The 22,889-nt window shown below is 38.4% G+C and overlaps 1 protein-coding gene across 4 annotated transcripts in view; it reads right to left on the bottom strand.

Annotated features, from left to right (window-relative positions):
• The window catches only part of UNC13B (unc-13 homolog B), a gene marked incomplete at both ends in the record, with an annotated part of 221,087 nt that overhangs the window by 154,509 nt on the left and 43,689 nt on the right, over positions 1-22,889 (bottom strand). For all 4 annotated transcript variants that reach the window (XM_079705886.1, XM_079705887.1, XM_079705885.1 and 1 more), the window contains 4 exons: positions 9,788-9,911; positions 11,012-11,129; positions 15,500-15,599; positions 18,366-18,395. In XM_079705886.1, coding sequence (XP_079562012.1) covers positions 9,788-9,911; positions 11,012-11,129; positions 15,500-15,599; positions 18,366-18,395 — 372 coding nt within the window. The remainder of the gene's footprint in view (positions 1-9,787; positions 9,912-11,011; positions 11,130-15,499; positions 15,600-18,365; positions 18,396-22,889) is intronic.

The raw sequence follows: 22,889 nt of genomic DNA, 5'->3' as shown, positions 1-22,889 counted from the left end.
TGGTGATGCAGTGGTTAAGAATCTGCCTGCCAATGCAGGGGACACTGGTTCAAGCCCTGGTCTGGGAAGATCTCACATGCCGCGGAGTAACTAAGCCCGTGTGCCACAACTACTGAGTCTGCACTCTAGAACCTGTGAGCCACAACTACTGAGCCCACATGCCACAACTACTGAAGCCCGTGTGCCTAGAGCCTGTGCTCCACAACAAGAGAAGCCACCGCAATGAGAAGCCCGTGCACCACAACGAGGAGTAGCCCCCACTCGCCACAACTAGGGAAGGCCCGTGTGCAGCAACGAAGACCCAATGCAGCCAAAAATAAATAAATAAATAAGTAAATTTATTTTTTTAAAAAAAGAGAAATGGTGCTGGCACTACTAAATATAAAATGGACAGAAAACGGGGACCTGCTGTATAGCACAGGGAATTATACTCAATATTTTGTGGTAACCTATGAGGGAAAAGAATCTGAAAAAAAAACAGATGTGTATGTATTATAACTGGATCACTTTGCTATACACCTGAAACTGACACAACATAGTGGATCAACTATACCTCAATTAAAAGTTCAAAAATAAATAAAATCTTATTTAAAAAAATATTTTTTTTTAAAACGAGAGAGAGAGAAAACATAGGCAGAACACTCTCTGACATAAATCACAGCAACATCTTTTTTGATCCACCTCCTAGAATAATGAAAATAAAAACAAAAATAGACAAAAGGAAACTAATGAAACTTAAAAGCTCTCACAGCAAAGGAAACCATAAACAAAATGAAAAGACAACCCATAGAATGGGAGAAGATATTTGCAAATGAAGTGAACAAAAAGGGATTAATCTCCAAAATACACCAACAGCTCATGCAGCTCAATATCAAAAAACAAACAACCCAATCAAAAAATGGGCAGAAGATCTAAATAGACATTTCTCCAAAGAAGATGTACAGATGGCCAAGAGGCACATGAAAAGATGATCAACCTCACTAATTATTACAGAAGTGCAAATCAAAACGACAATGAGGTATCACCTCACACCAGTCAGAATGGCCATCATTAAGAAATCTACAAACAATAAATGCTGGAGAGGGTGTGGAGAAAAGGGAACCCTCCTACCCTGTTGGTGGGAAAGTAACTTGGTACAGCCACTATGGAGAACAGTATAGAGGTTCCTTAAAAAACTAAAAATAGAGCTACCATATGATCCAGCAATCCCACGCCTGGGCATATACCTGGAGAAAACGGTAATTCAAAAAGATATATGCACCCCAATGTTCATTGCAGCACTATTTACAACAGCCAGGACATGGAAGCAACCTAAATGTCCATCGACAGATGAATGGATAAAGAAGATGTGGTACATATATACAATGGAATATTACTCAGCCATGAAAAAGAATGAAATAATGCCATTTGCAGCAAAATGGATGGGCCTAGAGATTGTCATACTGAGTGAAGTAAGTCAGACAGAGAAAGACAAATATATGATATCACTTATATGTGGAATCTAAAAAAAAATGGTACAAATGAACCTATTTACAAAACAGAAATAGGGTCACAGATGTAGAAAACAAACTTATGGTTACTAAGGGGGGGGGAGGGATAAATTGTGACATTGGGATTGACATATATATAAAATAGATAACTAATAAGGACCTACTATATAGCATAGGGAACGCTACTCAATAATCTGTAATGACCTATATGGAAAAAGAATCTAAAAAAGAGTGGATATATGTATATGTATAACTGATTCACTTTGCTGTACAGCAGAAACTAACACAACATTGTAAATCAACTATACTCCAATAAAAATTAATTTAAGAAAAAGAAAGAAATGGTGCTAGGATAACTGAGTATCTACATGCACAAAATGAAGGTGGGCCCTTATTTAACATCATATAGAAAAATTAACTCAAAATGGATCAAAACCTAAATGCAAGACCCAAAACTGGAAAACTCTTAGAAAAAAACATAGGGCCAAAACTGCACAACACTGGATTTAGCAGTGATTTCTTGGATAGGACACCAAAGGCACATGCAACAACAACAAAAAATAGACAAATTAGACTTCATTAAAAATAAAAACTTTTCTGCATCAAAAGACAGTATCAACAGAATGAAAAGGTAACCCACAGAATAGGAGAAAATATTTGCAAATCATATATCTGATAAGGTATTAATCCCCAGAACATATAAAGAACTCTTAAAACTCAACAATAGGGCTTCCCTGGTGGCGCAGTGGTTGAGAATCCGCCTGCCGATTCAGGGGACACGGGTTCGTGCCCCGGTCCGGGAAGATCCCACGTGCCGCAGAGCGGCTGGGCCCGTGAGCCATGGCAGCTGAGCCTGCGCGTCCGGAGCCTGTGCTCCGCAACGGGAGAAGCCACAACAGTGAGAGGCCCGCATAACGCAAAAAAAAAAAAAAAGAAAAAAAACAACTCAACAATAACAAAAACCCAATTCAAAAATGGGCAAAGGACTTGATAGATGTTTCTCCAAAGAAGATATAAAAATAGCCAAAAAGGACATAAAAAGATGCTCAATCATTAGGGAAATACAAGTCAAAACTACAATGAGATACCACTTCACACCCATTGGGATGGCTACTATCAAAAAAACATGGAAAAAAACCCAAAAAAACAAAATAACAAGTGTTAGCGAGGATGTGGAGAAATTGGAACCCTCGTACACTGTTGGTGGGAGTGTAAAATGGTACAGCTACTATGGAGAACAGTATGGTGATTCTTCAAAATATTAAAAATAGAATTACCATATGATCCAGAAATTCCACTTCTGGGTATGTACCCAAAAGAACTGAAAGCAGAATCTCAAAGAGATATTTGCATACCCATGTTCACAGCATTATTCATAATAGCTAAAATGTGGACGCAACCTAAGTGCCCATCAATGAATGAATAGATAAGCAAAATGTGATATATACATACTAGGGAATATCATTCAGTCTTAAAAAGGGAGGAAATTTTGACATATGCTACAGCATAGATGAACCTTGAGGATATTATGCTAAGTGAAATAAGCTAGTCACAAGAAAAACGAATACTGTATGATTCCAATTATATGAGGTACTTAGAGTAGTTAAAATTGGAGATAGAAAGTAGAATGGTGGTTGCCAGGGGCTGGGGGCAGAGGGGAATGGGGAGTTAGTGTTTAATGGGTATAGAGTTTCAGTTTTGCAAGATGAAAAGAACTATGGATACGAATAGTGGTGATGGTTGCACAGCGTTATGAATGCATTCATACCACTGAACTGTATATTTTAAATGGTTGAGATAGTTAATTTTATGTTACATGTATTTTACCACAATAAAAAGAGTAAAGAAAAATGGTACACATACCCTCATTGTATATATTTAAGATGGACTATAACAACTTCCAAAAAATGCAACATCTTTTAAAAACATCAAATGTGGGCATCCCTGGTGGCGCAGTGGTTAAGAATCCACCTGCCAGTGCAGGGGACACAGGTTCAAGCCCTGGTCCGGGAAGATCCCACATGCCGCGGAACAACCATGCCTGTGCGCCACAACTACTGAGCCTGCACTCTAGAGCCCGTGCGCCACAACTACTGAAGCCCGTGTGCCACAACTACTGAAGCCTGCACGCCTAGAGCCTGTGCTTCGCAACAAGCAAAGCCACCGCAATGAGAAGCCCACGCACCGCAAGGAAGAGTAGCTCCCGCTCGTTGCAAGTAGAGAAAGCCCACGTGCAGCAATGAAGACCCAATGCAGCCAAAAAGAAAGAAATAAAATAAAAATTAAAAAATCAGGGCTTCCCTGGTGGCGCAGTGGTTGAGAGTCCACCTGCCAATGCAGGGGACACAGGTTCGTGCCCCGGTCCGGGAAGATCCCACATGCCGTGGAGCGGCTAGGCCCGTGAGCCACGGCCGCTGAGCCTGCACGTCCGGAGCCTGTGCTCCACAACGAGAAAGGCCACAACAGTGAGAGGCACACGTACTGCAAAAAAAAAAAAAAAAAAAAAATCAAACGTACCCATATATTCAGCACAAAAGAGAAACACTGAGACAAAATATGGATCAGGTCAACTTTGGTGACATTTAAACAGGTACACTTTTTAGTAGTCCACATGAAGGAATCAAATACAGTCCTTTCTCCTTTGTCCCTCCTATCCAAAATTTCACCTCCTTCCCCTCAAACCGCTCTTCAGCAATTGGTGGCAATATTTCAAAGTCTTATAATAAAACCTTCAAGTAATTTACTATGTAATTTGTACAGCACTCCTCAGCCATAAAATGGTTTACTTTGCACTTGTTGAAAATAAGTGAGAGGGGAGGAAGAGCTGCTCTGCTGCAGTCTACAAGTTCTGATGTAGAACAAATTCACCAAGATACACTGTTAAGTAGAAAACAGCAAGGGACAGTGAATGTGTTAGAATATGCTACTACTTGTGTTTTTAATAGGGGTTGGGGGTCTACATATATGCTTATAGATTCAAAGACTGCCCCTGGAATGATATACAAGAAAGTATTAATTGTGGTAGCCTATAAGAAAGAAAGATAACTGATTTGTGAGGGAGACCTCATTTTCCCTGAGTAACTTTTTAAACCATTGTGCATGTATTACTGCCTCACCCCTCAAAATAGTTTTAAGGAGAAAAATACAGAGCTACAAGGATGTTTATTGCAGTACTATTTATAATAGTACAAACTTTGAACAATCTAAGTACCCAACAAGAGGAGTGGTTAAATATATTACAGTTTAAATTAAAAGCCCAGGCTCTGGAGCCAAATCATCTGAGTTTCAATGCTGGTTTTACCACTTACTATCTAAATGACCTTAGGCAAAAGATTTAAATACTTTCTGCCTCTGTTTACTCATCTCTAAAATGGAAATAATAGTTGGGTCTACCTCAAAGGATTGAAGTGAGGATTAAATGAGGTAACATTTGTAAATGCTTAGTGATATACCCACTGCACACCATTACTGGTCAAAAAATGTTATTTTTATTATTATTGTACATTCATATAATAAAATAAAATCAACCACTGAAACACATTTCATATAACATTTATATTATAATTATGTAATTGGTAAATAAAACACATTAAAATGTAATATATACAGTGCCATTTTATAGGAAAAACTGTATATGTGTATTAAAAAATTAAAAGAAACAACATAAAAAACATCTCTAGTAGGTGAGATCACAAGAAATCTTTGCCTTTTTGCACATCTGTATTTTCTGAACGTACAACATAATTTTACAAATTAAAAGTTACTATTTTTAAAAGATGATGGTATGAAATTTAATAGAATATTTCAGAGGTTTGTGAATTATCCAAAGGAAAATTCCTTTGCTGAAATATGGCATGCTGCAAGCCAAAATCTTCCTTAAGAAGGACCCTTTAAGTTTCTAAAAACTATATCCCAAACATGGTTATCATAGAGACAAAAGCTTATTAGCACACTCACATTAACTCACAAAGACACTTATCTGAGAGTTTACCTTAACGTTTATTCAAAATAAAAATTTATTAGGTGCCTATTATGTGCCAAGCAAACACTAGAGATACCAAAATAAACTATGTAAGTGCCCTATGAAACAAAATCTAAATAGAAATGTATACTTCTTCCTATGACACAATACAAGTGATGCAGTTTTGAAAGAGAGGAATGTTTACTTAAAATGCAATGGGGAGTGGACTGACTGACTTCTAGCATGGCAGTGTGAGGAGCTCCACAGATCTGCTTCCTAGAGAATATACGTTTAAAAAATACCATTTAGGGCTTCCCTGGTGGCGCAGTGGTTGAGAGTCCGCCTGCCGATGCAGGGGACACGGGTTCGTGCCCCGGTCCAGGGAGATCCCACATGCCGCGGAGTGGCTGGGCCCGTAAGCCATGGCCGCTGAGCCTGCGCGTCCGGAGCCTGTGCTCCGCAACGAGAGAGGCCACAGCAGTGAGAGGCCCGCGTACCGCAAAAAACAAAACAAAACAAAACAAAAACCATTTAAAGTCTTTAGAAATAGTCCTAAGAGCACACAGCAAATGAAGAAACATATATTCAAGAAAATCTACTACAACTTTAAGAATAGCCAATTTCTGTTGTATTTGAACCAAGACCCATCCCCACCCACCCCCCTCCCAATTCAACAATACAGAAACTCCATTCCAGACTAGTAAAGCTGAGAACAAAGCATTAAGAATACAAGCAACTAAGCCACAAGCAAGGACTCCAATTGCTTTTCTTTTCACCTGCAACTTGGCCTACAGACATATAAGAAAGTCTTCTTTTCTATTTTTCTGAAGTAATAGCTGCTCTGAGTTTAGTTATTTCTGAGCTTACTGGAAAATCATGCCATTTTTGCTCAAATCACCATAAGGTACAAGGTATAAATAGACTGAAATCATAAGACAGCAACAACAACAATAGTATATATGAATATCAGTAAACAGTCAAAATTAAAACTGAATAAAGTTAAATTAAATTAGACAAGATACCAACATTTAAAAATTGGGAAATTACAAAATGTTGGCAAAGATATGCAGAAAAGAGACACCTGAAACATAGTTGGCAGAAATATAAACTGGTACAATCTTTTTTTTTTAACACAAGCAACTTGGCAGTACTAGGAGTAATGATGCACATAACTTTTGACCTATTCTTTATTTAATTAACTTTTATTGGAGTATAGTTGGTTTACAATGTTGTGTTAGCTTCTACTGTACAGCAAAATGAATCAGCTATACATATACATATATCCTCTCTCTTTTGGATTTCCTTCCTTTTAGGTCCCCAGAGTAGACTTCCCTGTGCTTTACACAGTATGTTCTCATTACTTATCTCTTATACATAGTATCAGTAGTGTATATATGTCAATCCCAATCTCCCAATTCCTCCCACCTGCCCTGCTTTCCACCTTGGTATCCATACTGTTTATTCTCTACATCTGTGTCTCTATTTCTGCTTTTCAAATAAGATCATCTATACCGTTTTTCTAGATTTCACATATATGCATTAATATACGATATTTGTTTTTCTCTCTCTTTCTGACTTACTTCACTCCATATGACACTCCCTAGGTCCATCCACATCTCTACAAATGACCCAATTTCATTCCTTTTTATGGCTGAGTAATATTCCATTGTATACATGTACGACATCTTCTTTATCCATTCCTCTACTGATGGACATTTAGGTTGTTTCCATGTCCTGGCTATTGTAAGTAGTGCTGCAATGAACATTGGGGTGCATGTGTTGTTTTGAATTATGGTTTTCTTTGGGTATATGACCAGTAGTGGGATTGGTGGGTCATAGGGTAGTTCTATTTTTAGTTTTTTAAGGAACCTCCATACTGTTCTCCATAGTGGCTGTACCAATTTTCTTTCCCATCAACAGTGTAGGAAGGTTCCCTTTTCTCCACACCCTCTCCATTATTTATTGTTTGTAGATTTGACCTATTCTTTAAATTCTACTTTAAGGAATTTATCCTAGATTCATAAATGGGCATAGATAAACCTGTTCGTTACAGCGGTATATCAAAAAAAACTGGAAACAACCTACATGTCAATCAATAAAGGATTGCAAAAAAAAAAAGGATTGGTTAGATAACTTATGATATAAAGCAGCTCTTGAGATCAGCAAGACAGATCTTAAAGTATAACATGAAATGATGTCCAAGATAATATGCTTTAGTTTATACAATACTATCACCATATACAGTACATAGAGTATGACCCAAATTTTGTCAAAATAAATTTCTAGAGAAGAAATTTCTTGTGCCTAAACCAAGACACAAGAAAGTTAACAGTGGTTTATTTCTGGGGAATGCAAAGGAGGTCAAATGAAGTAGGAAGAGAAACTTAACTTTTTTTTTTTTTTTTTTTTTTTTTTTTTGTGGTATGCGGGCCTCTCACTGTTGTGGCCTCTCCCGTTGCGGAGCACAGGCTCCGGATGCGCAGGCTCAGCAGCCATGGCTCACGGGCCCAGCCGCTCCGCGGCATATGGGATCCTCCCAGACCGGGGCACGAACCCGTATCCCCTGCATCGGCAGGCGGACTCTCAACCACTGCGCCACCAGGGAGGCCCGAGAAACTTAACTTTTTATCCATGTACATTTCCATGCTATTTGAATTTTTATAAGGAACATGTATTTTTGTGTGATTTTTTCTTTTTTCTTTTTTTTGGCTCCATTGGGTCTTCGTTGCTGCGTTGGCTTTCTCTAGTTGTGTTGAGCCGGGGCTCCTCTTCGTTGTGGTGCATGGACTACTCATTGCAGTGGCTTCTCTTGTTGTGGAGTACAGGCTCTAGGCGCACGGGCTTCAGTAGTTGTGGCTCGCGGGCTCTAGAGCACAGGCTCAGTAGTTGCAGCACACAGGCTTAGTTGCTCCACAGCACGTGGGATCTTCCCGGACCAGGGCTAGAACCCTGTCCCCTCGTTGGCAAGTGGATTCTTAACCACTGAGCCACCAGGGAAGCCCTTTTTGTGTGATTTTTTTAAATTACTTTGTAAATTACTATTCTATTTATTAGTGCTACTTCAATGCTTAAATTGACCAATCACAAGGTATATATTCACTTCAAGGCAATAAATGTTAAAATATTATCAAAAGAATAAATCATTGATATTCTCTGACAAGCAGGTATTTTATTATAATAAATAGTTATAAGAAACTAAATGACTTGAAAAGAATGCTTTCAGTGTGGATTCTTTAATAAGCACCATTCTAGAGTCTACTTTGCACATTTCTGAGCTAGGTGTTATAGGGAATGGAGTGGAAGACAGAATGCCCTGAAAGGATATGGCTGACAAAAGACACAGTAAGAAAACAACTAACAAACAATTTCAAACAATGTAGTAAAAAGTATTAAATGGTTTTTAAAATTTAATCACTCAACATCATTAATCATTAGAGAAATGCAAATCAAAACTACAATGAGATATCATCTCACACCAGTCAGAATGGCCATCATCAAGAAATCTAGAAACAATAAATGCTGGAGAGGGTGTGGAGAAAAGGGAACACTCTTGCACTGCTGGTGGGCATGTGAATTGGTACAGCCACTATGGAGAACAGTATGGAGGTTCCTTAAAAAACTAAAAATAGAACTACCATATGACCCAGCAATCCCACTACTAGGCATATACCCTGAGAAAACCATAATTCAAAAAGAGACATGTACCAAAATGTTCATTGCAGCTCTATTCACAATAGCCCGGAGCTGGAAACAACCTAAGTGTCCATCATCGGATGAATGGATAAAGAAGATGTGGCACATATATACAATGGAATATTACTCAGCCATAAAAAGAAACGAAACTGAGCTATTTGTAATGAGGTGGATAGACCTAGAGTCTGTCATACAGAGTGAAGTAAGTCAGAAAGAGAAAGACAAATACCGTATGCTAACACATATATATGGAATTTAAAAAAAAAAAAAAATGTCATGAAGAACCTAGGGGTAAAACGGGAATAAAGACACAGACCTACTTGAGAATGGACTTGAGGATATGGGGAAGGGGAAGGGTAAGCTGTGACAAAGGGAAAGAGAGGCATGGACATATATACACTACCAAACGTAAGGTAGATAGATAGCGGGAAGCAGCCGCAGAGCACAGGGAGATCAGCTCGGTGCTTTGTGACCGCCTGGAGGGGTGGGATGGGGAGGGTGGGAGGGAGGGAGATGCATGAGGGAGGGGATGTGGGAACAGATGTATATGTATGACTGATTCACTTTGTTATAAAGCAGAAACTAATAAAAAAAAAAAAAAAGAAAAAAAAAAAAAAAAAAAAAAAAATTTAATCAGACTCACCAAAAGGCAACTCAAATCTTGTATCCAGCAAAATTTTATGGGGAGTTGGGTTTTTAGTTCCACAGATCTCATCATCTTTCATCAATGTCTCTGCCTCCAACGTGGACCATTCCCCAGGCCCTTCCTAGAAAAGAGATCTAAGATTAAACTTCACTCTTTCATGACTCCCGTCTTGGTTAAAGGGCCAGGTCTTCTTCTCTCATTTTCCTTGTCAGAGAGCTTCTGAGGGCCATTCACATATCCTAATGAGGCAAACACATCAGAGTCACCACCTGCCTCTGCTGTATGTGGCTTCTGTTCTCCCTCTTCGGTGGGAGAGCAGCTTTCACTGTGCTCAGCTTTCTGCCAGCCCACCGAGGATAGAATTTCCAGAGTGCTAAACTCAAAAACCAAGCATCTCCATGGATCAATATTTAATCTGTACAATTCTTAATGACTATGTCACTTAATGTGTCACTATTTCTAATCACTAAAGAGCTAGTAACATTGTTAGTTAAGTTGACCTCAACTGGGACCACAGTGAAAATATTCAAAGTGAGTGTCATAGGGGAATGATGCTGAGTTATGTTCTAATCTGGTAAAGTGGAGTGGAAATTCAGTCTTGAAAATAGTGTATTAAGACAAGTGTGATTACCAATTGCCAAGCCTGTAGTTCCTTAAACTCTGTTAGGGTTATATGTGGAAGAAGGAAGACTGAAATCAGGTCCCTGGGATAGGTGACTCAAAGAGCTAGCTGAGGAAGTTTAATGGGACTCCTCTCAGAACAGTGTCTTAGAGGGAATGCAGAAGCCACAGGAATCCTAGATCTCCCTCTCTCTCTCACACACACACACACACACACACACACTCTCTCTCTCTCTCTCTCTCCCCCCCTCCCCCCAACCCCTCTCTCCCCCTCCCTCACACTCCCCTCCTTCACCCTGCTGATCCCACCCACCCCACCACCACCACACACACACAGAGTACTCAGAAGGGGCTATCTACCTGATAAGGCTAAATAGGTACTCTGACGCCTCTGAGTTCAGTCACAGGGCAGAGGGAAGGCCTTAGATAAAATCCCCTGAACCTCTGGGTGACATTAGGAATATGCTGGTTTTATGTCCTCTAATTAGAAAGGGGGCAGAGAATTCTGAGATATATGGATGAACATTAGCTGAATGGAGCTAGGATGTGGAGAAGCAAGGGCTAGAACCCTACCTCCAAATGGGCAATGCACTGACTGACCTCATCTGACTGACGAATAGTCTTCAGTGCAATCCACACAGTCCCCACCATGGTGTCCCAGATCAGTCCTTTGTTCCATACTTCCACACTTAGACCCAGGTCCAGGCGACTAATCTCACTGAAGGAAAGAAGAAAGCCCTTTTTTAGAAAACCAGGTAATATGAAAGAAACATCTACATCTCCTGTTTTGCTAAACCTTGAGTATGTCCTGATCAGGATCCTGTCATCAGGGAAAAATCAAAATGTCCCTGATCCTGCAACCACTCTTTAGGTTCCTAGAAACCTATGTATGCACAGAAAAATGCCTCTGTCAGTCTGTCCCCTCTCCTTTGGAGCTACAATCATGGTTAGACTAATACAGTTTCACAAGAACAATGAAGCCAAGCAATGAGGGCGTTACTGCCAGGAGTGTCTGCCTACAATCTCCAAACTTAAGCAACAGTTTTATATGTTTTATTGTAATACTAGCACTGCCTCCAACTTATACCTCTGGATACAGGGAACTATGAGGAAAAAGCAAGCCTTCTTTATAACAAATATGAAAGGGAATCCAAGCAAAAGTAAAAGGGCCGGGGCTTCCCTGGTGGCGCAGTGGTTGAGAGTCCGCCTGCCGATGCAGGGGACACGGGTTCGTGCCCCAGTCCGGGAGGATCCCACATGCCGCGGAGCAGCTAGGCCCGTGTGCCATGGCCGCTGAGCCTGCGCGTCCGGAGCCTGTGCTCCACAACGGGAGAGGCCACAACAGTGAGAGGCCCGCATACTGCAAAAAAAAAAAAAAAAAAAAAGGAAAAGGGCCCATGAGAAGATCTAAGTTTGATGGGAACATGTGGTCAGAGGCAGGTGAGGAACACTGGAGTGTGCTAATTCATTATCAGTTAAAGCAGGTACTGTCACTTATAAACAAAATGATCACAGGATAATGATAAACACAATGATTTTCCTGTAATAATAACTAGGAAAAATTATTTAAAAAGAAATTATTCCAGGGAGCCAGGTGACCACTAAGCAAAAGCAGTGTCATACATGGAAGAATATCAGCTTGGAAGGGCTAACTCAAAAATAATTATGGACTTAAGGTGAAACAAGCAAACACTTATGTTAATGCTAAAAACATTCTCCAGAAAGCTCTTATGGAAACACAAGGTTATTTGAGGGGAAATGCAAGAAAGATGAGAAAAGGCCGATGCCAGCAGGAAAAGCAGAAAGGTATTCTCAGGAAAACAACAGCTATTCATCACATGTAGAAATTTCAAGTTTGTGCTTTAGAGATAGCTTGGCTTCCCTGTTGTACTATTAAGATACATGTTCTCAGATTCACTAGTTTGGGATGTGGCCTTATAGCCATAAAATTCATATCAAGTGTGTTGAAAACAAGTGAAGCAAAGCAAATTTGCCCCTTTTACATAAATAAAGTAGAATAGAAAAGTACTGAGTTCATTTTTTTCATTTATGTTCCCTGACATGTACAATTCATATGGCTTGGTACATTGGGGAAGACACACAGTATAGGACCTAGCTCCTATCTCTAAAAACTTCCAAGCTATCTGGAGAGCTGTTCAAAACCAAAAAGTAGGTGACCAAACCCAGCCACTATGTTAGGGCATTCACAGTGGGGAAACTGAGCTTTTGGCACACAGTTTCATTCAGCCTAATTAACTGATTAGCCTTGGAAAAATATATGTAACAACCCCAAATCTTTTGAATCTGGAAAAGTAAAATTGCTTGGGGATACATATACAGTATTCCCAAAGCAAGTCCTAAATGGGGATACATATACAATATTCCCAAAGCAAGTCCTAAATAGCGTCTCAAGCCAATAGCCAAAAGAAATAGCCAGAGGTCTTTACAGCTTAACTTGGACAGATAAAGAAGAAAATCTGTTCTTTAGGGAACTCTGGGGAATAAAGCCCAAACAATGAGGATATCTTCTGTGAGAAGTCTCTTATCTACATCTGCTCAAATGGCCCAACTAAGAGAAGTCTGAGAGCTCTGTTTATGCCTCATCCCCAGAGCTCTGGGGAAGTTCCTGTTCTGTTAACTCAATCAACAGTATATGTGCACACATGTATACAAGATTCTGAACTAGGCAAATTCACAGTAAGTGAAGATGCCCTCCTTGCCCCTAAGAAATGAACAATCTAGTCCTGGAAATAAGACAAAGAAATACTAAAGATAAATGAGAAGTACCAAAATGAATATTAGATACTACCACATGATACGTTAGGGAGAAAAAAAAAAAGGAGAAAGGGGAACAAGTGACCAGCAATGGAGTCACCAGTGACAGAAGAGCTGGATAGGAGGAATAAGAAATAGGAGCAGTAAGGTGGATAATGTAGCTAATAAGACCTGTGTGTAGAAGGAGAGAGGACAAAATTCACACAGCATCTCAAGGTGGGAGACAGAAGAAAAGTCACACATATTACAGTAGGGTTGAAAGAGTAAGCGCTATGGGAAATTGGAAAATAAACAAGAAAGAATAAAGCTACTATGCTGATGAGAGACTGCAGAAGATTGATATGTTTCACATGCTGGGAACAGTTATAACAGCGAGTGATTATTAGAGCCAACTGGAAATCAAAAGAAAGCAGGATTGCTAAGTTTATATACCACAGCCAGAACTGTGGTATGGCTAACAGGGAAGAGACTTGAAAAAACTGTTCATAGTTGACTTTACACGAGTGAAGAAAGAAACAAATGGTCTCACTCTGATGTCAATATAACAAGATAGGAATAAATGAGGTTCATAATCTTGAGAGAGAGGCAACCAGTGAGAAATTTGAACCACTAGCCTCTTCTTGAAGCCCCAGTTCTTCAGGTTCCAGGACACTACTATCTCGTTTCTCCTTCTTTTTTTTTTTTTTTTTTTTTTGCGGTACGCGGGCCTCTCACTGTTGTGGCCTCTCCCGTTGCGGAGCACAGGCTCCGGATGCACAGGCTCAGCGGCCATGGCTCACGGGCCCAGCTGCTCCGTGGCCTGTGGGATCCTCCCGGACCGGGGCACGAACCCGTGTCCCCTGCATCAGCAGGCGGACTCTCAACCACTGCGCCACCAGGGAAGCCCTCGTTTCTCCTTCTTGCTCTCTGTTCACTCCTTCCTAGTCCTCTTTGTCCCCTCTTTAAATGCTGGTGCTCTCCAGGCTCTACCCCAGGCCCTTTTCTCACCCAACACATTCTTCCTAAGCTTTCTCATCTATGCCTATGGCTTCAACTGACCAAAATATTTCTCCAGCCCAGGCTTCCATGAGTACCAGGTTCAAGTTTCTAACTTATCTTCTGTAACTTTCTTCTTACCTGTCCTATAAGAACTTCAAATATAAGCTTGTTCATAACTGATATATTACTATCTCCTATCCTAATGAGTAGCTCACCACTCACCCAATCATCCAAGACAAGTCTTGGTTCTACCTCCTTAACATCTTCTATCCATCCTTTTCTATCTATCCTTCTGTTACTGTCTTAGCCCAAACCCTCATAATCTTAACCTTTAACTATTATAATAAAGTTTCCTAAATGGTACTATAAGCAGCAATATATTAAAAACCCAGAGGACTGGAATGTTTCCCCATAAAAAGAGTCATCCTATGTCTGAGATGGACTATAAAACTCGCAAAGCAATTTCACTTCAATCACAAATTTCACTGCAATTTTAATACATTTTCTTGGTTGACCCCCTTGTGCCCACCTTCCCAAAAAATAAGCATAACCTTGTAAGCAAGAGTAGACCTTTACAGATAAGGAAACTGACACTCAGAGAAGCTAAGTGATTTGGTCAGCCCTTCAAAATGATATTGTAAATTTTTCTTCCCTTTCCTAGAGCAGAAAAAAAAAATTGCTGAAATTTAAGAGGAAAAAAGGAAATAGCAAGTTTTTAAAGCCAGAGCTTACAATCATAATATACTAAATTTTGTGTCATATGCAAGCAATTCTACTAATATTTACTCATTTTTATTAATTAGATGAAGGTAGAACATTTTACTCCATAAAGCAAAAGGATTATAAGCACAGACATCCTCATCTTCGAAAGCAGGTGACTTGGAAACACAAACACAGTCCTCACATGCATAACCACATTCCTTCAAGAAGCCTTCTGAGAATCAAAGAAAGATTAAGTTAGGTTTAATATCATGCTCAGTATGTTATACTATACCTAATTCTGACCACTAGGAAAATCTGACTAGGTAGTGTTTTCACCCATGTAAACTGAGCGTTTACTCGAATTCATAATTCGCCTCTGAAAATAGATTACAAATCGGGAGACAACAAAACTGCAGATGTACTTTACCTACCACACACCTCACTTGTTCCTTTCTCTAGTTTTCAAAAAGAATATTTAACATGCTATTAAAATGTGTTTTTAAATATTTAACGTATTTTATAAGTCTTAGATATATACAAAATCTTCAGCCTCTACTTGTTTAATCCAATGTGATTACCTTGGAAATATTGTCAAATATTGTAGGCATGCTGCTGCTGCTGCAAAGTACTTACAACATAAAATCTTGTTCCCAGGAAGGTTGATCGCCACGGACTGCTACAGTTGTGCTCTTCACATTTTGCACTTTCAGGGTCACATATGTGTTAAATTTGTCTTTGAAAAAATGCAAAACAAAGATATAATACTTAGTGCTCAGATAGTTATCCAGTCTCACAAAGCCCTTGGAATTAAGTAATGTCCAAATTACAGTATATGTAAGAAAAAATGGAATTATATATTGTACAATATAGCATCATCCTAAGCAGAGAGGTACAGAAAAATTAGAAAACACACACTATTCTCAAAAGCATAATCTACAATAGTGTTTTTCAAATTTAAGGACTATATTTTATATTTGACCAGTAGATACACATACACACACATATAAACAAAAACAAAAGCTTTATGAAATACAAGATGTGATACATTGATATTTTTATTCTAATTTTTAAAATATTAATCATAACTAACTAAATTGACTTTATAACCCACCTGCAGTTTGAAAAAATAATAATCTAATTAATCTTACAGGAAAGATAAGATATGCAAATTAATAAAATGTATAAAGAAATAAGTACCATAGAGAAAGAGAAAAAGTGCTAAAGGAAGGCAGAAGAGGAGAGAGTTACCTCTATTTGTTTACAGGGACAAGAATTGAGGAAAAATCCTCATAAAGGAAATGGATTTCAAGCTTGATCTATTCACCCTGGCCTAAAGCACAACTTACGTTTAAAAAAAAAAATTATCATAGAGTCAGAAAAAGGAAATTCTCTAACCTGAGAGTATAAATTGAGTACCAAACAAAGGTAGGTGGCCTGGATCTCAAAACTCAGAAATCTGACCTAAGACTTAACACAGCACATTTTGTTACTTCCTTTGTATCAGCCATGATGAGGGACACTGAATTGAGAGTTCACTTCTCTATGTAAGAAGTTAATCATAATTTTATAAAATGAAAAAAAGACTATCATTTTTGACTCATCAAATTGCCAAAGATTGCTTAAAACAATTACCTATGTTAGAGGTGTGAGAAAATGGGCACTGTCATGCACTTCTAGCAGAAGGTAAATCTTTCTCTTAAGTATCATAAAAAACTATGTAGTCTTATACCTACAATTATTCTACAATTATACCAAAGATATATGAGGATACAAGCCCACCCACATGAGGCAATTCCCAACCATATTTGGTAGTAGCAATGCAGTATACCCCTAAGCTGTTTTCTATCATAGGATTTTGTACTCCATTCCCCATGTCCAACCATAGCTGACCAGACCAAAAGGAGATGCCACCCAAAAGCAGCCAGCCAATTCATAAGCTGACCAAAAGCTGAGACCAATATGATTCCCTCTCAAAAGATTTTCAGTAGGGAAAACAGAAATAGTAACAATTGATTGGTGCTGAAGTTTGAAGGACAGGCATATAAATTCTATTGGAGCAGACACTATGGGGTGTGTGCAAGACAGGTAAGCATAAAAAGCCTGCTGGATGAGAAAGGAGAGCAGAAAAGCTTCTCAGAAAGAAGAGAAGCCCTAACCCAGAGCCACTGGAGAGAGCAGTAGGCCCAGAAACTGCTTTAGTTCCTGTTGCACCCAGATTTGGTTTTTCAGATTTTCTTGGGTTCCCAATCGTGTTTTTTCCCCCATAATCCACAATACCCTCCTTTTGCCCCCAGAAGGAACTAGAGTAAGTCTTTATAACTAACTTGACATTCAGTTAAGAAAATGTGTATTAAAATAAGGAGATACCATTTTCACCTTCAGATGAGCAAAGATTAAAAAGTTTCATATTATCTAATGTTGATAAGGATTTGGGAAAACAGACACCCGTATACTTTTGGTCTGAGTATAAGCTAGCAAAATTTTTCAGAAATGCAATTTGGCAGCAGCTACCAAATTTGTTTAAAATACGTACCTTTGGCCCAACAATTCTCTACTTCTAGACTCTAGCATACAGATACATTTTCAAAAGCAGGCAATGATAAATGCATAAGAACATTTATTGCTTATAATAGCAAAAAAATTGAAATGACCTAGGGTACAACAAAAGGGACCTAGGGTACAACAAAATTCTGTACACTTTTTTTTTTACAGTAGGTTCTTGTTGGTTATCTGTTTTAAATATAGTAGTATGTGTACAACACTTTGAAAGAAAGAACCAGATATACATATACACACATATACACAAGAAAAGACTTTCATGGTATGTTGTTGGAAAAAAAGCAGGTTGCACAAAGACATGTGTAGCTGATCCATTAGTGTATACATGCACATACACAGTAAAACTCTGAAAAGGTATATAAAAGCCTCAAAATAGTTACTTTTGAGAAGCAGAATTGAGTTGGCCAAGAGGTAAGGAGACTAACTTTTCACCAGATTGATATAGATTTCTTTAATGTTTTACAATAGCACTGTTTTTTTTCAACTTTTTGAAGTGTAATTGGTAATTAAAAATTGTATATACTTAAGGTGTACAACTTGATTTTATATATGTATACAATGTGAAATAATCACCACAATCAAGGTAATTCACATTCCCCACCACCTCATAATTAGCATTTTCTGTGTGTGTGTGTTTGTGTGTGTGTGTTGAGAACACTTAAGACCTACCCTCTTAGCAAATTTCAAGTATACAATACTTGTTAACCATAGACACATTGTTGTACATTAGCTCTCCAGAAATAATTCATTTTGCATAACTTAAACTTTGTACCCCCTTGACCAATCTCTTCCCATATTGATTTTTAATTAATTTAATGAACTTAGTGAATTTAACTAATTTAATCAATGAATCAAATGAAATTAATGATTTTTTGAAAGAATGCTTTTAAATCACAGCAAGTATGGGGAGAAGAACATAATAATTAAAGGCTGGCCTTACCTGGTGAACCCTGGAATTTGGCTCTTTTAACTGCAAGAGAGAAAAAAAGGACACCGTGAAGAATTCTTACAAATTAATTTATTTAACCAGCATTTATTGAGTAACTACTATGTGCCAAGGCTAGAGTTAGGACTAGATTTTTAAGTCTAAGTCATTAGAGAAAAGAAGCTGGGACTTCTGATCAAAGCTTGAATGCAGAGAGTTAGAAGGGCCCTTAAAAGTCATCCAATCTAATCTCATACTCCATGCAGAAATCTCTTACAGCTTCCTGACAAAGAGGCAGAGGGAACTAAATTACTCCTACGGCACCCAATTTCATGTCAGATAACTTTCTAAGGTTTAAATTATTTATGTTCCTTATGTAAAACCCATCATAGGAACTCCCTCATTCCACTCATGCCAAAAGAAGACCTTAACAGGCCAGATCTGGACAACAGGTTTTAAACAAGAGTGAGAAGTAACTTCTTTCTGGGAATAAGCAGATATCAAGAAGAGTTCCTGTCCAAATTAAAGGTATCCAAACTGGAAAAGAAGAGGTAAAATTGTCATTATATGCAGATGACATGATACTAAATATATACTGAAAACCCTGAAGACTCCACACAGAAACTACTAGAACTGATAAATGAATTCAGCAGGGTAGCAGGATACAAGATTAACATACAGAAATTGGTTGCATTTCTTTACACTAACAATGAAATATCAGAAAGGGAAAGTAAAAAAACAATCCCTTTTAAAATCACATCAAAAAATACTTAAAAATAAACCTCACCAAGGAGGTGAAAGACTTATACACCAAGAAATATAAAACATTGATAAAGGAAATTGAAGAAGATTTAAAGAAATGGAAAGATATCCCATGCTTTTGGATTGGAAGAATTAATATTGTTAAAATGGCCATACTACCCAAAACAATCTACAGATTTAATGAAATCCCTATCAAATTACCCATGGATTTTTTCACAGAACTAGAACAAATAATCCTAAAATTTATATGGAATCACAAAAGACCCAGAAATGCCAAAGCAATACTGAGGAAAAAGAACGAAGCAGGAGGCATAACCCTCCCAGACTTCAGATAATATTACAAAGCTACAGTAATCAAAATGGTGAAAGAAACCATAAATAAAATGAAAAGACAACCTGCAGACTGGGAGAAAATATTTGCAAATAATACAACCGACAAGGGTTTAATTTCCAAAATATACAAACAGCTCATACAACTCAGTTACAAAAAAAACAAACAACACAATCAAAAAATGGGCAGAAGACCTAAAGAGACATGTCTCCAAAGAAGACATACAGATAGCCAATAGCCACATGAAAAGATGCTGAACATCGCTAGTTATTAGAGAAATGCAGATCAAAACTACAATGAGGTATCACCTCACACCAGTCAGAATGGCCATCTTTAAAAAGTCTACAAATAACAAATGCTGAAGAGGGCGTGGAGAAAAGGAAACCCTCCTACACTGTTGATGGGAATGTAATGGTGCAGCCACTATGGAAAACAGTATGGAAGCTCCTCAAAAAACTAAAAATAGAATTGCCATATGATCCAGCAATCCTACTCCTGGGCATATATCCAGGCAAAACTATAATTCAAAAAGATAACATGTACTCATATGTTCATAGCAGCACTATTCACAATAGCCAAGACACAGAAGCAACCTAAATGTCCATCGACAGATGAACAGATAAAGAAGATGTGGTATATGTATACAACTAATATATACAACTCAGACATAAGAAAATGAAATAATGCCATTTGCAGCAACATGGATGGACCTAGAGATTATCATACTAAGTGAGGTCAGAAAGAGAAAGACAAAGACCATATGATATCACTTATAAATGGAATCCAAAATATGACACTAACGAACTTATCTATGAAACAGAAACAGACTTATAGACATAGAGAACAGACTTGTGGTTGCCAAGGGGCGAGGTGGTGGGGGGGATAAATTGGGAGTTTGCAATTAAAAGAAGCAAACTATTATATAGAGAATGGATAAACAACAAGGTCCTACTATATAGCACAGGAAACTATGTTCAATATCTTGTGATAAACCATAATGGAAAAGAATATGAAAAGAATGTATATGTACGTATAACTGAATCACTTTGCTGTACAGCAGAAATTAACACAACATTGTAAATCAACTATACTTCACTAAAATAAACTTTTAAAAAAAGTGAGAGACAGAGAGAATTCCAATCCAAATGATCACAAAGAGCTTGGTTTCCAAAACGTCAGTGAAGAACTGCAGAATCCCACATGCCAGCTCTTAGGAAAGCTCAAAGACCACACAGGCAGGAAAACTGCTAAATTCCAGAAAGCACCAACAATCTTTCTGTCCATGAAGATTAAGTCTAAGTGCCACAGGGGGAAAAAAAGATAAAAGAAAATCCCAAGACACAAGGCTTGAAAAGGATACTCAGGGGCTTCCCTGGTGGCGCAGTGGTTGGGAGTCCGCCTGCCGATGCAGGGGACGCGGGTTTGTGCCCCGGTCTGGGAGGATCCCACGTGTCACGGAGTGGCTGGGCCCGTGAGCCATGGCTGCTGGGCCTGGGCGTCCGGAGCCTGTGCTCCGCAGTGGGAGAGGCCACAATGGTGAGAGGCCTGTGTACCGCAAAAAAAAAAAAAAAAAGGATACTCAGAGTACAGATCTGCCATTATCCTTGTCCTTCATTACAGCTGAAAGCTTCACCTTAGCTGACATCCAAGCCCTGGTTTTTCCAAGAGATGGGTAATCCAGCACCTTTTACAAGGCCTTCTCCATTTTCTTAGTGCTAAAATCTCTCTTTTTTTCTGGCTGCAGTGGGTTTTCATTGCTGCGCGCGGGCGTTCTCTAGTTGCAGCGAGTGGGGGCTACTCTTCGTTGCGGTGCACGGGCTTCTCATTGCGGTGGCTTCTCTTGCTGCGGAGCACAGGCTCTAGGTGCGCGGGCTTCAATAGTTGTGGCACGCAGGCTCAGTAGATGCAGCACGCAGCCCTAGGGCGCATGGTCTTCAGTAGTTGTGGTATGTGGGCTCAGTAGTTGTGGCTCGTGGGCTCTAGAGCGCAGGCTCAGTAGTTGTGGCGCAAGGGCTTAGTTGCTCCGTGGCATGTGGGATCTTCCCAAACCAGGGCTTGATACCTTGTCCCCTGCATTGGCAGGCGGATTCTTAACCACTGTGCCACCAGGGAAGTCTAAAATCTCTTTTCATTGAATCAAAGTATGTCTCCCACTGGACTGCCCCTTTTAGTCTTGTGTCAATTTCTCTTCTCAATTATTCTTCAATTTCATCTAATTCAAGACTTACTGTAAAAGCTACAGTAATAAAGACAGTGTGCCAGTGGCATAAAAATAGACACAGACCAATGGAATAAAATAGAAATATATATATAAATATAGAATAAAATATACTATGTAATTATATAAATTATAATAAAATAATATATATTATCCTTACCTCATGCCACATGCAAAATTTAACTTGAAATGAATCATTAATAGAACTAAATGTAAGAGCTAAAAGTATAAAACATCTAGAAGAAAACATAGAAAATCTTACTGGCCTTGGGCAATTAGGCAAAGATTTCTTAAATTGGATACAAAAAGCATGAAGTTTAAAAGAAAAAAATTGATAAACTAGACTTCTTCAGAAGTTAAAACAGGTATTCCTCAAAAGACCCTGTTAAAAAGTTATAGACCAAGAGGAAATATTTGCAAAATGTATCTGATAAGACTGATAAAGGACTATAAAAAAAATCTCAAAACTCAATATTAAGAAAGCAAAGAACCCATATTTTAAAAATTGGACAGAAGATCTGAACAGACACTTCACCAAACAAAGATACACAGGTGGCAAATAAGCACATGAAAAGAAGCTCAATATCATTATTCATCAAGGAAATGTTAATTAAAAACATAATGAGATAGCACTATACACCCACTAGATGATCTAAAATTTACAAATCTGACAAAACCAAGTGTTAATGAGGATATGGACCAACTAGAACTTTCATATATTGCTGATGAGAATACAAAATGAAACAATCATTTTGGGAAACAGCTTAGAAGTTTCTTACAAACTTAAACATATTTATCATACATTCCAGCAATTAGTCTTGTAAGTATTTACCCCAGAGGAATGAAAATTTATGTCCACACAAATACTTGTACATGAATGTTCATAAGAACATTATTGATAATAGCCAAAAACCTAGAAAGAACCCAAATGCCCTGATAAACAAATTGTGGCATATCTATACAATAGTATACTACTCAGCAATACATATGAAAGAGTTACTGATACACACAACAAAAAAATGAATCTGAGAAGCAAATTTTGCTAAGTGAAAAAGCTAGACACAAGACTACATGCTGTATGACTCCATTTACATAATATGCTAGAAAAAGCAAAACCATAATAGAAAGTACAGCAGTACAAAGAAACTCAAGGAAACATTTTGGGGTGATGGAACTGTCTGTATCTCAACTATGGTCATGTTTACATGACTATATTTATTGGTCAAAG

Source organism: Hyperoodon ampullatus, assembly GCF_949752795.1.
Source record: "Hyperoodon ampullatus genome assembly, chromosome: 6".
NCBI classification, from domain to species: Eukaryota; Metazoa; Chordata; class Mammalia; order Artiodactyla; family Ziphiidae; genus Hyperoodon; species Hyperoodon ampullatus.
Note: the sequence above shows the minus strand (reverse complement) of the source record. Positions and strands in the feature narration are given on the sequence as shown.